We start from the raw sequence: 13,231 nt of genomic DNA on the forward strand, positions 1-13,231 counted from the left end.
TCAACAATGGGTCATTTTTACGCTTTCTCAGCTTACTATATTCAGTTTCAAGAGATGTAGTCAGCTTCACGATTTAGGGCAATATGCTTCCTGTGGCTTGTCCAGTCTGTGTTTTGTTTTCTGGAATTATGATAGCTTCCAGTTTCAACTAGAGTTGTTTTTCTGTGACACTTTCTTTCACTCAGACCAGTCAATTAACATCCGTCAGGATTGCTCACCTTCTCTCGTTGTGAACTAGATAGAAGATGCACAGGATGAATGCTTGGACTGAAAGAAAAGTGATTCAAAATCCTTTTATTAGTGCTAAGAAACCTATTATAGTAGTGTGACCAATGGACCAGAAATTCAGGCTGAAAATTACTTAATCCTTTTCCACAATTTTTTTTTTTTCCGGCTACATATTGAAGTCAGTAGCAAGATAAAAACACAATACTTTTGGCTAGACCTTTTTTTTTTTTTTTTTCCTCTTTCCCATCTCCTGTTACATTAAATTCAGATGATGGGTTTTTCCCCTTCCCTTTAATTTTTCTATGCAAAATTGATACTGGAAGAGAATGTCTTGTTAGTGCTGCATTTATTCTGGCCTGGAGACTGGTTTGGGCATTGTTGCCCCGCCTTACTCTGGTAGGAAAGTAGTCGGAAAGTCCTCTGAGAATGCTTGGTGAGTGGGTCCCCTCCTTCGACCTCCTGGCTCTTCTCCAGTTCCACCACCGCACCATGGGAATGGCATGACTTTGGGCCTGGGGTGATCTCCAGGCGGTCAATAGAAGGAATTCCAGAAAATCTGACCCCCACCACAGAGAAGATCAAGAGCCCATATATGCCCTAGGAAGATGGTCAGGCCACGGTGGGGTTCTGTGCCCTTGTGAAAGTGGTTCTGGCACCTTTGCCATTACTTTGAGTGGCTTTTTTTTTTTTTTAACTTGAAATAGACTATTTTATTTTATTTGGTGATTTACAATTTTTTTGAAATTGTTATTAGAGTATAGTTGCTTTACAGTGTTGTGTTAGTTTCTGCTGTACAGCAAAGTGAATCAGCTATACGTATACATATATCCCCTCTTTTTTAGATTTCCTTCACATTTAGGTCACCACAGAGCCTTGAGTAGAGTTCCCTGTGCTATACAGTAGGTTCTTATTAGTTGTCTATTTTATACATAGCAGTGTATATATGTCAATCCCAATCTCCTAATTCATTGAATGGCTTTTTAAATGTATCTTCCTCTTGACTTGGAGAGGAAGGAACTGGGTACCTGGAAGCCCGAATAATTTTTAAAAATTCAATCAAAAATTGGTTTCAGCCAATTTACAAGATGCTTACCTTCACGCCATCAGTGATGGTGAAAGCAGCTTTGTGTGAGATCTTCCTTTTGCAGAATTCTCCCTTACTTCTTAAAATATCCCCCTTTTCCCAAAACTTTTTGAAAATGTCATGTACCTAGTTTTATATCAACACATGCAATTTAGGTACCTTTGAAATGTAAATTAGCGAGCTGAAGCGATTAAATAAAAATTATTAAAATTTCATAAACTTAAGAAGAAAAAGATTGAGATTTATAGCTGTGACTTGAGAAAAAGGGAAGCAGAGTTCATGCCCACCTTCGTTGTTGATTTTCCCATTGACTCTGGAGTGTGCCCCCTGGAAGAACACACGAGCCTTTTCTTTTTGGAAACCAAGTCCATATTTGCATAGGTTACTGTGGGAGGAAATTAAGAAATAAAACGTGTAATTAAAGGATTAAGTTTTATTTCTGGAAGAAGTCCCTTGCATTCCTAATTAACCACTAATATTTTGGGATTTAGATTATCACCAGCCCAGCCTTTAGCAATTACAACACTGTGTGATGCAAAGGACTTTTTAAAAATGTAACTCTTAAGTCTAATCTCTCCCTACTATGTAAGCCAAAAAACCTTAAGACTTCCCTTTTCTAAAATAATGGCCTATTTATCTGATGGCTACTTGCTATCAGGGACTCTTATCCTGCCAGACACCAAGGAGAATTCCTGGGGCTACTTAACCCATTGCTATCTTGGGGCTCCATCCTCTGCAGTTTGGTGCAGGCCCTGATTCACTGTTCAAGGTCACCAGCTCCTATCCAACTGCTGAACAGAATCTCTGTGGTATAGGCACAAGAGCCCTGGGAATCAGGTAGACCTGGGCCAAACCCTGGCAATGTCCCTCATCCTCTGTGTGATCTTGGACAAGTCAGTTACCAGCTCTGAGTTACATCAACTTTCAAATGAGGAGATTGAACACGATGATATCTGGGAGTTCTTTCCAGTTCTGCAATCAGGGCTCCATCTCCACATTTCTCACTGTTTCTCAGTTGGGATCGGACAGCTGGGGCTACATGGATAAGAAACCATGCAAACTGGCATGTGTGGTGTGACTATAAACTGGTAATAATAAGGCTGATGTTTTTTTCGACCTGACTTGAAGTATCAGCTTGTTTGTTTTTTAGTCACATATTTTACATTGGATTTCAGGTGTCTAATAAAGCAATAATAATCTCACAGGCTCGGTGGCATTTATAATTATTAGTATCACATATTGCTTTTTAACAGCTGCCACAATTTTTAGTTGATTTTTTTCTCACTTTGTTAGCGATCTAGACAGTCAGGTTAACTGGTGGTTTCCCCCTTCTCTCAACATCCATGATCTTGGATGGAGCTCCTGGAGAGCTGGGTGTCCCAGGGATGCCTGTCCCAGAACTGGGACCCAGCTCTATCCCATCTTCCCTCCACAGTCCTTCCTCCCCTCCTGCTAGAGGAGCCCCAGGTTAGGGAAGAGGCCAAGGGATGGGAAGAATGCCTGGAGAGAGCAGATGAGACAGAGGGACAAGAAGGAAGAAGAAGAACAAAGGACAGGGCAGCAAATCAGGAGGGAAGGGACCTACCTTTTCTGTATCTTCTTAGGTCCACAGCAAGAAGCCAGTGAGGCCACGGGCATAGCTACTTCCAGCAGCTCTGTCCTGCCCCAGGGAAACAGGGGGAAGTGTTCAGAGCACAAAAGTAGCTCTTCCCAGCCAAGTTCTACTCCCCACCAGGCTCCTCGAACGGATTTACTTTTACAGCTGGCATTTGATACAGACTGACTTACAGAAACGCTGAGAAATCCACTGATCTCAAATTCTCTCCTGTGTAGGATCCCTGACATTCTATTAAAAGGTGATAAACACAGTGTGCTAAGAGCCTGGAAAAATAATAGATTAGTGTGAATGAGTTTCAGAGTGTAAGTGATTTTGTGATTGAAATGCTTTATTCCAGACTTTTATTGTCAGGGACTCCCACCACGGCCTGCTCGTGAAATCAGAACTCGCTTCCCTTGCTAGGAAGTGATGGGACTGAGAAGCGGGGTGGTTCAGGAAACTAGAAAGGCCCTAGACATAGAAAGGGAAAGGGTGTGTCACTGAGGAGAGGACATTGAAGGGACCATTTAATAAGTTCCTTCAAATTGAACAATTTGGCCTGGTACTTTTAGCTTTATCTGTGTGACAAGTAAGGAGGTACACTCTACGTTGTGTTTCCTGACCTGCTGACCTTTGAAGGTGTGCACCCTAAGTGGAAACCCTGCCCCTTCCTCCTGCCCAGCCTGTGGCAGTTGAAGACTTGGGTTTAACATCACTTTATACACGAACCTCTTTGCTCTTGTTTCAGGTTTTACATGTGCCAGTTTTCTGAAGGCCTCAGTGGAATGCAAGAGCTGTGCCTAGGCACCGGAATTATAGAAATCAGGTTCTACGATCATACCTACAGTGTGAGGGTTAGATGAGTTGACACACATAAAGCATTTAGACAATGCCTGGCACTCAGTACATATTAATTCTTCTTCTTCTTCTTCTTATCTTCAGTAAAGGGTCCAAATCTAACGTAGCCAGCATATGAAAGATGATTCCTCCACACTGCCAAAGTTAATCCTTGTTTTTATTTTTATTTTTTTTAATTAATTTATTTATTTTTGGCTGTGTTGTGTCTTTGTTGTTACGCACAGGCTTTCTCTAGTTGCGGCGAGCAGGGGCTACCCTTCGTGGCGGTGCGCGTGCTTCTCGTTGTGGTGGCTTCTCTTGTTGCGGAGCACGGGCTCTAGGTGCACAGGCTTCAGTAGTTGTAGCTCGCAGGCTTAGTTGCTCCGCGGCATGTGGGATCTTCCCAGACCAGGGCACCAACCCGTGTCCCCTGCATTGGCAGGCAGATTCTTAACCACTGCACCACCAGGGAAGTCCCAGATTCTTGTTTTTAAATAACTTTTTTTTCTGATATATGCTGTCACTTAAATAACCTCTTTGGATATCGATGTCTACTAAGTGGCCTTAAAAAGGACGACAGCAGTCATTTATACAAACAAGTAGAAAAATGTTTCTTTCAGTAGACTCTATCTGCTCACATGATTTTTGATAGGCATCATGTGACTTAGACATTAACTTTTAGGGACATTTTGAGAAAGGTGCATTTGTGTTAATACCTTTGTGTTATGGTTATAACCTCCTCTCTCGTTAGATGAGGTTGTCAGATCCTCTAGGCTCTTTGATATACTTGTTTGGCTTTTTGTTGGTTTTAGGTAGTAGTGTGGCTGGTAAATACAGAAGGATCGATGTTAAAGAACTGCCTTAAAATGAGCCTTGAGAGTATGGTTAGATTAAGGTTATGCCAGTTCTAGACCCTTAGGCTCTGTCCTTGGCTGTTTCTCTGCCTGACTTTCACTGACTCCACAGTGACGTTTATATCTGTCGGAGTAGAATATGCACCTTTCCCTTACACAACTTCACAAGGACGATCTGTCTGGGTTAGCACTGACCGTAACATAAGCAGTGACATATTGCTTGGTTTAGCCTCTAGCCTAGCCTAGAAGAATGGGGGTTTTGCTTTTGAAAAGGTTAAACTGCATGCAAACAGTGTCACTGCTCTCTTTTTGACCAACAGGGTGAACTGGAGTCAGAAGACACTTGGACTCTATTTTGGTCCACTTAGAACTCTATTTTGTTTTACCAGTGAAGAGCAGTACTTTAACTAGAGAAGAAAAGTTCTTATTTTTAAACTACCCACACTGGCAGCCTGGCCATTGCAATGGTTCCAGGAGGCTTAGGTCAGACTGTCCCTCTCCCTAGGTCAGTGCAGAAAGCCCCACTTGCCTTAGGGAAGAGGCCACATAGATACCTTGGGCCCTGAGTTCACTTTTAACCTAAGCAGGACATTCTCAGTTTCTTCTCTCCCCACACTGGTGCCACATCTGTCCACAACTGCCAGTGTCTGACTGTGGCTCTTGAAAAGGTCTCCTTGAAGGAAATGGTCTGATTTGTCTAAGTGACTTTGACTGCTTCCTTAAGGAGACCCAGTGGCCTCAGGCCCTGAGGACTAACCACAACTCTGACCTCAGCCGACCCCACAGGGAATTGGGGAATTGGAGTGGTTTTCAGAGTTGTACCCTTTGGGGCGAGATGACCAGACCATTATCCTTCCTCCACAATCAGTCGGTGGATGTGGGCGCCTGGGAAGGTTGTAACCCCGGGTGAGGCAGCTCTCGGCTGCTCAAGTGGTCCCTGAAGGAGCTGAGAGCTGGAGGCCATCTCCTGACAGCACTCCCAGAGCTGGGACAATGAGTCATCTCCTGAAGGGGGATTTGGATGAAGCATCTCAGCGTCCACCACAATTCACTCTCTGAACCCAGAGAAAACCATCGTAGTGGCAGTTTGGGAGCCCCTGAGAATACCAAGTTAGCCACGTCTTGGTCAGCAGTCAGACCACGTGGTCTTCTCTGTAGGATTTCAGTATCTGTGGAAAATCAGATCGAAAACAAATGCAGGAAGTGATGCAGAATATACAGTGAATAGAAAGGGAGCTTAACTCAATGCACAAAACACGAAGAGAAAAGGGAAAACAAAATCTTAAACAAAATATTTGGAATATTAGCATGCTGTAGGGGCTTGAAACAACAGTACAGTTTTAGATTTTAAAGGCAGAATTTCTTTCATTTTGCTCTAGTCTTTCAAATTTGGTAAATTCCTTGGGTAAACCTGTCTTGAGAGAAGAAACACCCATTCTTTGAGTTAACTATTTTATAGGCAGCTTTTATTCTCTAAAGATCGCTGTTTCTGGGAACATGATTTGACGAGTGTTACCTCTGAATTCTTGTAATGATGAACGGTTTTATACTGTGTTCTACAAACACTGAAACTATTCTTTTCATTCCAGATATTGATGAATGCAGCACTATTCCTGGAATCTGTGACGGGGGCGAATGTACAAACACAGTCAGCAGTTACTTTTGCAAATGTCCCCCCGGTTTTTACACCTCTCCCGATGGTACCAGATGCATAGGTAGGTGTAATTATAAACAGCATGCACAGTTTATGTAAATCAGTTCCATAATGGACATCATTCTAAGGGAGACATAAAATTCATTAAGGGAGACATATAATTTCTCACTTGAGGTAAAATGTGCTTTTATGGAAACCTGTTAAATAGTTGACCACCCTCTTGAAGAACAGGGGCAACTGTGGTCTTGTTTTGGGATTTTTGCCTCCCATAAAGAGATGATCCAGGAGACCCTACAGATAAACTCAGTCTAAAATTAACTTTGCAGTTATGTGACCGTCAGACCTTGAAGCCATCTTTGACTCCTCTCTCTCTTTACCCCCACCCTCAGTCATTTCCCAGGACCTATGTTAATTTAGATCTGAAATTTTGCAATAATCTTTTAATTGCCCTCCCTGCTTCCTGGCTTCCCTACAATCCATCTTGTCAGATTTATCTTCCTAAAATGGTGCTTTGATTAAATAACTCTCTTGCTCAAACACCTCTGGTAGTTTTCCATTAGGATTTGGAAATTACTGGTTTTCAGTCTATATCCCATGGAATCTTCAGGTGCTGCAAAGCCCTGTAGGGCTGCTAGGGTTGGAGAGGGGGACAGGGCAAAGGGGGAGGCTGAGTGGAAAGGGTTCCTGCCTTCCCCTCCGCCTTTGTACACACATACCAGGCAATTTTGCTTTTATCTGGGTGGGTGTTAGGCTTCCATCTGGGTGGGTGTTAGGCTATCCATGTTTTGCTATTACAAAATATCAATTAAATAAGAGGTTCTGTTGTTCAAAAACATAGATCTGACAATTGCTGGATTTAATGGTTGCTAAGAGTTCCTTCAAAGTCCAGTATTCTAGAATAAAGTTCAAGTTCAAAAATGGACAGCCCGATAGAGAAGGAGCTTCACTCTGTGACCCCTCCCAACCTTGCTGACTTCTCAGCACAGTAACTGCTTCTCACCCCCAAACAGGCCATTCACAGCAATTGCTTCATTCATGTTGCACCACTCAGAACACATTCCCCAATGCAAGCCTCCTTTCACACTCCTACTCAGGTTCTCTATCTTTGAAGGTGTCCCGGATCAGCTTACCTGAAAGCAGTTTCCCCCCCTGAACCTAAGGATATCTTATTAGAAATGGTTTTATAGGGAAATTCTGTGTTTCTGTATGTTTTTATCTCCCTAATTAAGTTGTAATTCTCCTTAGAGAACGGTAACTGCTATCCTTATATTCCTGGTGGTTCTCAGCACAATTCCTTGCATGTAGTAGACACTCAGTAAGCATGTGTTGACTATCAAAATAACTAATCCCTTATTAATAGGACCAAGCTGGGGAGCCTATGGCAGAAGGCCTCAGAGGAAAGTGAAGTCTATCTTTTGATGTTTGTTTCTGGCCCGTAGTTTCAAAGACATGCAGCTTCACATCCTCACCACAGGCCATGAATTTCAGACCAAGACAGAATTGCACTTGAAATTCTGAATTCCTTTTTAGTTAGTCACACATAATAAAAGCTGAGGGCAGTCTCTCCGTTGACATTTGAATAAGTACAACTCATGAGGGAAACATATCTGGACTTTTCCTTAGAAGCAATGGTTGGTGGTGCCCGGCTTGCCTGATTTTCCAGAATCTATGCATAGATCTTGGAACTGCAGTGAAAGGATGGCAAGTGCAGTTCATGTAGCTCCTTTTTCTCCCCAAACTGTCCCAATTAACACATGACCTCCAGTGGATATGCCTAGCAGAAGTCCTTTCCTGGCCAGATAATAGGTAGATTTTTTTTTTAACCTTCAAAGAGAGCCCCAAACAGCATTCAAATGATTAATCCTTTTAACACATTTACATATCAGAAAGTTGACATTTTTAAAGTTCTTTCCTTTTTACCTAATATATCCACGCTAACTTTTTACAAAAGAAGGGAACTAAGATTCCTGGGTCACCTCCTCGGTGTGAGGTATTTTATGGAAATTATCTGACTTAATGTTCAAAACAGTACTGTAGATGGGAAGAAGCTGAGGTTTGGGAAGTTTAGATAAATAATTTGCTCCAGTTGTTTAAGCAGTTAATAAGTGAGGGAGCTGGGATTCCAACTTGGGCTGAGTCTACAGTCCGAACTCCGCCCTTCGCTTCCTCCCAATGACCATCGGATGCAGTAAACGTTCACTTGCCATACCCCTAGGCAAGCACTGTTCCTCCTTCCTTGGAACTTTATGATACCCATAATTAGCAACTTACATAAAGTGATCCCAATGACATTTCTGTCTTCCCTACTGCTGCTGTTTCCTGCCATGGTAAACCACAGAGACCCCCAAAATTATCCCCAGTGGCAAGAAAATATGTATAGTCTCCAACTTTTAAACAAATCCAAGGTTTGTTGGCAAGTTGGTTATTTGGAATTAGTGAATCTAACCAATAGGAAACCCCACGTGTAGATAGTGGTATGTGGTATCTTCCTTATACATCTCTTTTAGCCGTGACATTCGAACTGTTACCTTCTGTTACCGCATTCTGCGACTCTCAGATCTCACCAGTTCTAACACTGCCTTTGTCGTGTAAGCGCTGGTAGAATTATTGCATTTTATTTTTGGTTTTGTGATCTTCGTTTGGCACTTTATAATACTTTGTGTAAGGCTGTCTTTTCATAGTAGTGTGTTCTGTCTCATCAATTCCCAGGAGTCTTAGAGATGTCTGGTACCTAGCTTGGGCCTCACAGCTCCTAGCTCCTAGTTGGCCCCAACAATGTTAGTGATTGGTTAGGGGAGACCTGCTGACAGGCTAGGATGACCTGCAAACACCTATTGATATTTAATCCATCATATATTTGTTTTGATGTAATGTGATTTCTGGGTCCTGAGAATAAGGCCAAGTGATTCAGAAGTGGAGAAAGGAAGAAGGTTTCTTACTCCTTTTCTGCCAGATGTCTTGGCCAGGGCAGATTTAAAATAGATGAAGGTGTCTAAGGTTTCTCCAACCTTCATTTGCCTCCTCTAAGTCTTACCATGCTTCTCCCTCAGCTCCCATAGATCTTCAGATTACTTTAAAGCCACCCCTTACCCTCTATGCAAAGCGATCCAGCGCCAGATGATTTCCTTTCCACTTCCTTTGGCACTACCATCTGATGACATGGAAGACATGACTTGGGCTGGCATGCCCAAGGGTCAATTCCTCTGAATGGTTCCTGCTTTTCACAACTCTTCCCACTGGTTTTCTTTACAATTATAAGTTGTGTAAATGTGTGTATTCTTAACAAAAGCTCTCCTGCGGGGGGGGGGGGGAATTGTAAAATGATTATTGTATATGCAGGTGCCATTTATAAATCAGGAACTGCCAGCAACCCAAATGTGGCTGGTAATTCTTCCAGTCTCACCATTCACCATTTTGTTCAAGAGTCTCCGACCCATTGATTTATCATATAAGTCAGCCAGCTGGGCAGTAAAATAATATCATAGATAATTTGCAAAATAATAGACATAAGGCCATTAAGAGCTTGCTGTTGGCAGCTGTGGGTCCCAGTTTTGCTCTGAAAGATGGCCCACACTGAAAATTGTACATACAAATTTTGGTCAAGTGTTTATACTGGGTTTTGACCACCAAATTCATTTGAAGCTGGGATATAAGCCAGTTTTGAACATCTCTTCCCATTCTTAACAGCCTTTGGTTTCCATGCCCCAATATTAATCCTGGGGTATATGAAGTATTAGTGTCTTTAAGGCAAAGCAAATTAGGAAGCAGGAAGTTCTGTTTCTCCCCTTTCTGCACAGGGGAGGTGCCACCCATGTCTCCACAGAGCATTCTTTGTCTGCACTCCCCTCTCCAGCCATTTACCCTGGACCAGGCTGGAGTAAAACTTGTTCTGCCTCTTTGCTGAGACTAGTAGTCTGACCAGAGGTGCAGGAACTGGGACCACAGAAAATTTCTGGAAAGCACACTTATACTTGCTAGTGGTTTAAAGTACTTTTTAGAAATAATCTCATATCCTTTAAAGCTGGCCCATAATTTTCTTTTATGGTTTGTCTAGGTTTGATGTAGCCATCTTCACTCGACATTAATAATTTATTGCATTTTAATTTATTTATTTTATTTATTTATTTATTTTTATATTTATTTATGGCTGTGTTGGGTCCTCGTTTCTGTGCGAGGGCTTTCTCTAGTTGCGGCGAGCGGGGGCCACGCTTCATCGCGGTGCGTGGGCCTCTCACTATCGCGGCCTCTCTTGTTGCGGAGCACAGGCTCCAGACGCGCAGGCTCAGTAGTTGTGGCTCACGGGCCTAGTTGCTCCGCGGCATGTGGGATCTTCCCACACCCGGGCTCGAACCCGTGTCCCCTGCATTGGCAGGCAGACTCAACCACTGCGCCACCAGGGGAAGGGGAAGCCCCCTCGACATAATAATTTAAATGTTTCTAAGTCAGCCTTGGTTTTTTCATTTTATTTCATTTTATTAATTTATTGCAGCCTTCAAGATTTTAAGGCTTTGTGTTTTTGAGAATGATGTAGATGAAAACAGTGATAGGGATGACCCTCTCTGATCAAATGATGGTTAATATGCAGACTTACAGGAAACATGAGGACAGATTTTTGACTACAAACAAATTCTTCACCTTACAAAAGGATTTCCCAGTTATATTCCTTCAAATGACAAGCATATTCAAAACCCTAGTTACATTTCAAAACTTATTTTATAGGAACTGTACAGAAATACATTTTACTTAAAGAGAGATACACCGGTAATATATGATAGTTAGATCAAGGCATTCTGCACTTGGCTACCTACCTCCTGTATTCCACTGCATGACCTCAAAGGCTCATGAAGCAGTTAGGTTTCTCCTTTGTCATGGGCTCTTTTCTGGTAACCCAGAGTTGTACTTCAGTGTGTCAGTGTTGTCACGACAGTCAGACATGATGTAACCCAATAAAAGCGATATATAGAAATGTGTTCCCCTGTTGCTTTGAGAAGATACCATTCTGCCACAAAAACAAAGTTCCTTCAAGAAGTGTTGTATCCTATAGCACTAAGAACTTGCAATCATGTACATTTTGAACTTGTAAATAATTAGTGCCTTATCAAATCTGTTAGGGCCCCAGGACAAAAGGAAACCTCGATGAAAGAGCAGTGGATCTGACTGCAAAATGGCTCGTTCCTTTAAAAAAAAAAAAATATCTCACACGTCTGACTCATGGTTTCAGACTGAAAAATAAGAAAGGTCTTTTAGAGATGTAACCTACAGTGCAGACTTCATGTTGTTTTAAAATAGATTTATATCAATATTTGCCTAAAGTGGCTCAAATTAAGTCGTTTGAAACCAAGGACAACACAGTCTCCCTTCAGTATAGAGACATGTCTCTAGACCTAATTAACCATCACCGCCGGTGATTTTCTCCTTCTCTCTTTTCCTATGACCCATATGGTTGTAATCATTTGTTCCCACCTTGGGGATGGAATGTGGGACTTGGGCCAAGTGCACCAGCTCACAGGGGCAAAAGGTGTGAGATGGAGGGATTTCTGCCTGAGCGCTGTTCCCGAGTGGCGCTCACAGCTTACCTTCTAGGGCTGCGTGTCACCTCATCCTGCCCTAGCCCCACTGGGAAATGTGGAGGTGCTGGGGCAAAAGAGAGTCATTTTATGTTTGATCTCAGTGATGTGTATGGGGGTTTCTTTGTCCTCTCAGACGTTCGCCCAGGATACTGTTACACGGCTCTGGCAAACGGGCGCTGTTCTAACCAGCTGCCGCAGTCCATCACCAAGATGCAGTGCTGCTGTGACGTCGGCCGGTGCTGGTCTCCGGGGGTCACTGTCGCCCCCGAAATGTGTCCCATCAGAGCAACAGGTAAGAGCCCTTCCATTTATCCACAGAGTATCTCTGCTCAAACCCCCGCGAGCCCAGGGGCAATGTACGTGCTGCAGATTTAGTGGAAACCTGGGTAAGCGAATAACATTCCAGAAAATAAAAGAGATCGCCTTCAGGGAAATTTCCCCAGGTAATGAACAGGGGAAATACAGAGGTCCATACCAATGACACTGTTGGCAGGTACTGTATCTTACTTAGCTTGCGTATTACCACTGGGTAGCAACCTGACCAGTCAGAAGAACTGGTTCCTTCCTAGTCTCCTGTATTTCTTTTGGCTCTCTGTATTTCTTTTGTATCCTCAAAACCTCAGCAGAATAAAACTCAACTCCCTCAGAGCCTTTCAGGTGAGTTATTCGGGATACACATTTCCTCCTTCCCTAACGTTTGACCTAACGTTTGACCCTCTCCTCTTCTTGGTTGCCAAGTCCTGTTGATTTTTTTTTCTTTTCGATTTCTCTTTTCTGTCATATTCATTTCCACCTAAAGCTTATTTTCTCTCATCTGCACTATTGCAGTAGCCTCCTCACTGGTCTTTGTGAAATCCACAGCTGCCACGTAACATTTCCCAAAGCCTAACTCATCTGAAATTCAGTTTTAAAAAATTGTGTCTGGGGAAAAAGTAGAGAAAGGTGTCCAGAAAATTTTTCGCAGGATGAACTCAGGCAGTATCCAGTGGTCCAAGTCACTCCATTTCTTGAAAATAAAATTTTACTACTTAGCAGGGCATTTAGAGTCCCCAAATCTGATCCCCGTTCATCTTTTAATTCTTGTTCTTTATAGTAGCTTTGTTTTCTAATTAAATTATGCAATCCAGCTTTCCTTGAACCCAGTCTGAGCATTTCTAAACTCAAATATTCTTTTTTCTCCAAACTTCTCCCCAGTTCAGGTCCTTACTCCCTACTCCCCACCCCTGCTACCTCTGCCTGTTATTTGCCCTCTTGTTGGTTGAGATTCCTCTCAAATATGACCTAATCCCTGCACATCCCAAGACCACCACTGCTGAAAGCTCTGCCTTCTTGCTCAGTGCTCTAGGTTTGTACTGTTGCTGTGATACAGATCCCATCTTCTCAGCTTTGTGTCTCTGTGTGTTCGTA

General features: G+C 42.7%; 1 protein-coding gene across 1 annotated transcript in view; it reads left to right on the plus strand.

The window, feature by feature from the left end:
• The window catches only part of FBN1 (fibrillin 1), a 250,589-nt gene that overhangs the window by 116,914 nt on the left and 120,444 nt on the right, over window positions 1-13,231 (plus strand). Inside the window, exons 9-10 of the mRNA XM_061180331.1 lie at window positions 6,190-6,315; window positions 11,958-12,116. Coding sequence (XP_061036314.1) covers window positions 6,190-6,315; window positions 11,958-12,116 — 285 coding nt within the window. The remainder of the gene's footprint in view (window positions 1-6,189; window positions 6,316-11,957; window positions 12,117-13,231) is intronic.

The sequence above is a fragment of the Eubalaena glacialis genome, chromosome 2, assembly GCF_028564815.1.
Source record: "Eubalaena glacialis isolate mEubGla1 chromosome 2, mEubGla1.1.hap2.+ XY, whole genome shotgun sequence".
Lineage (NCBI taxonomy): Eukaryota > Metazoa > Chordata > Mammalia > Artiodactyla > Balaenidae > Eubalaena > Eubalaena glacialis.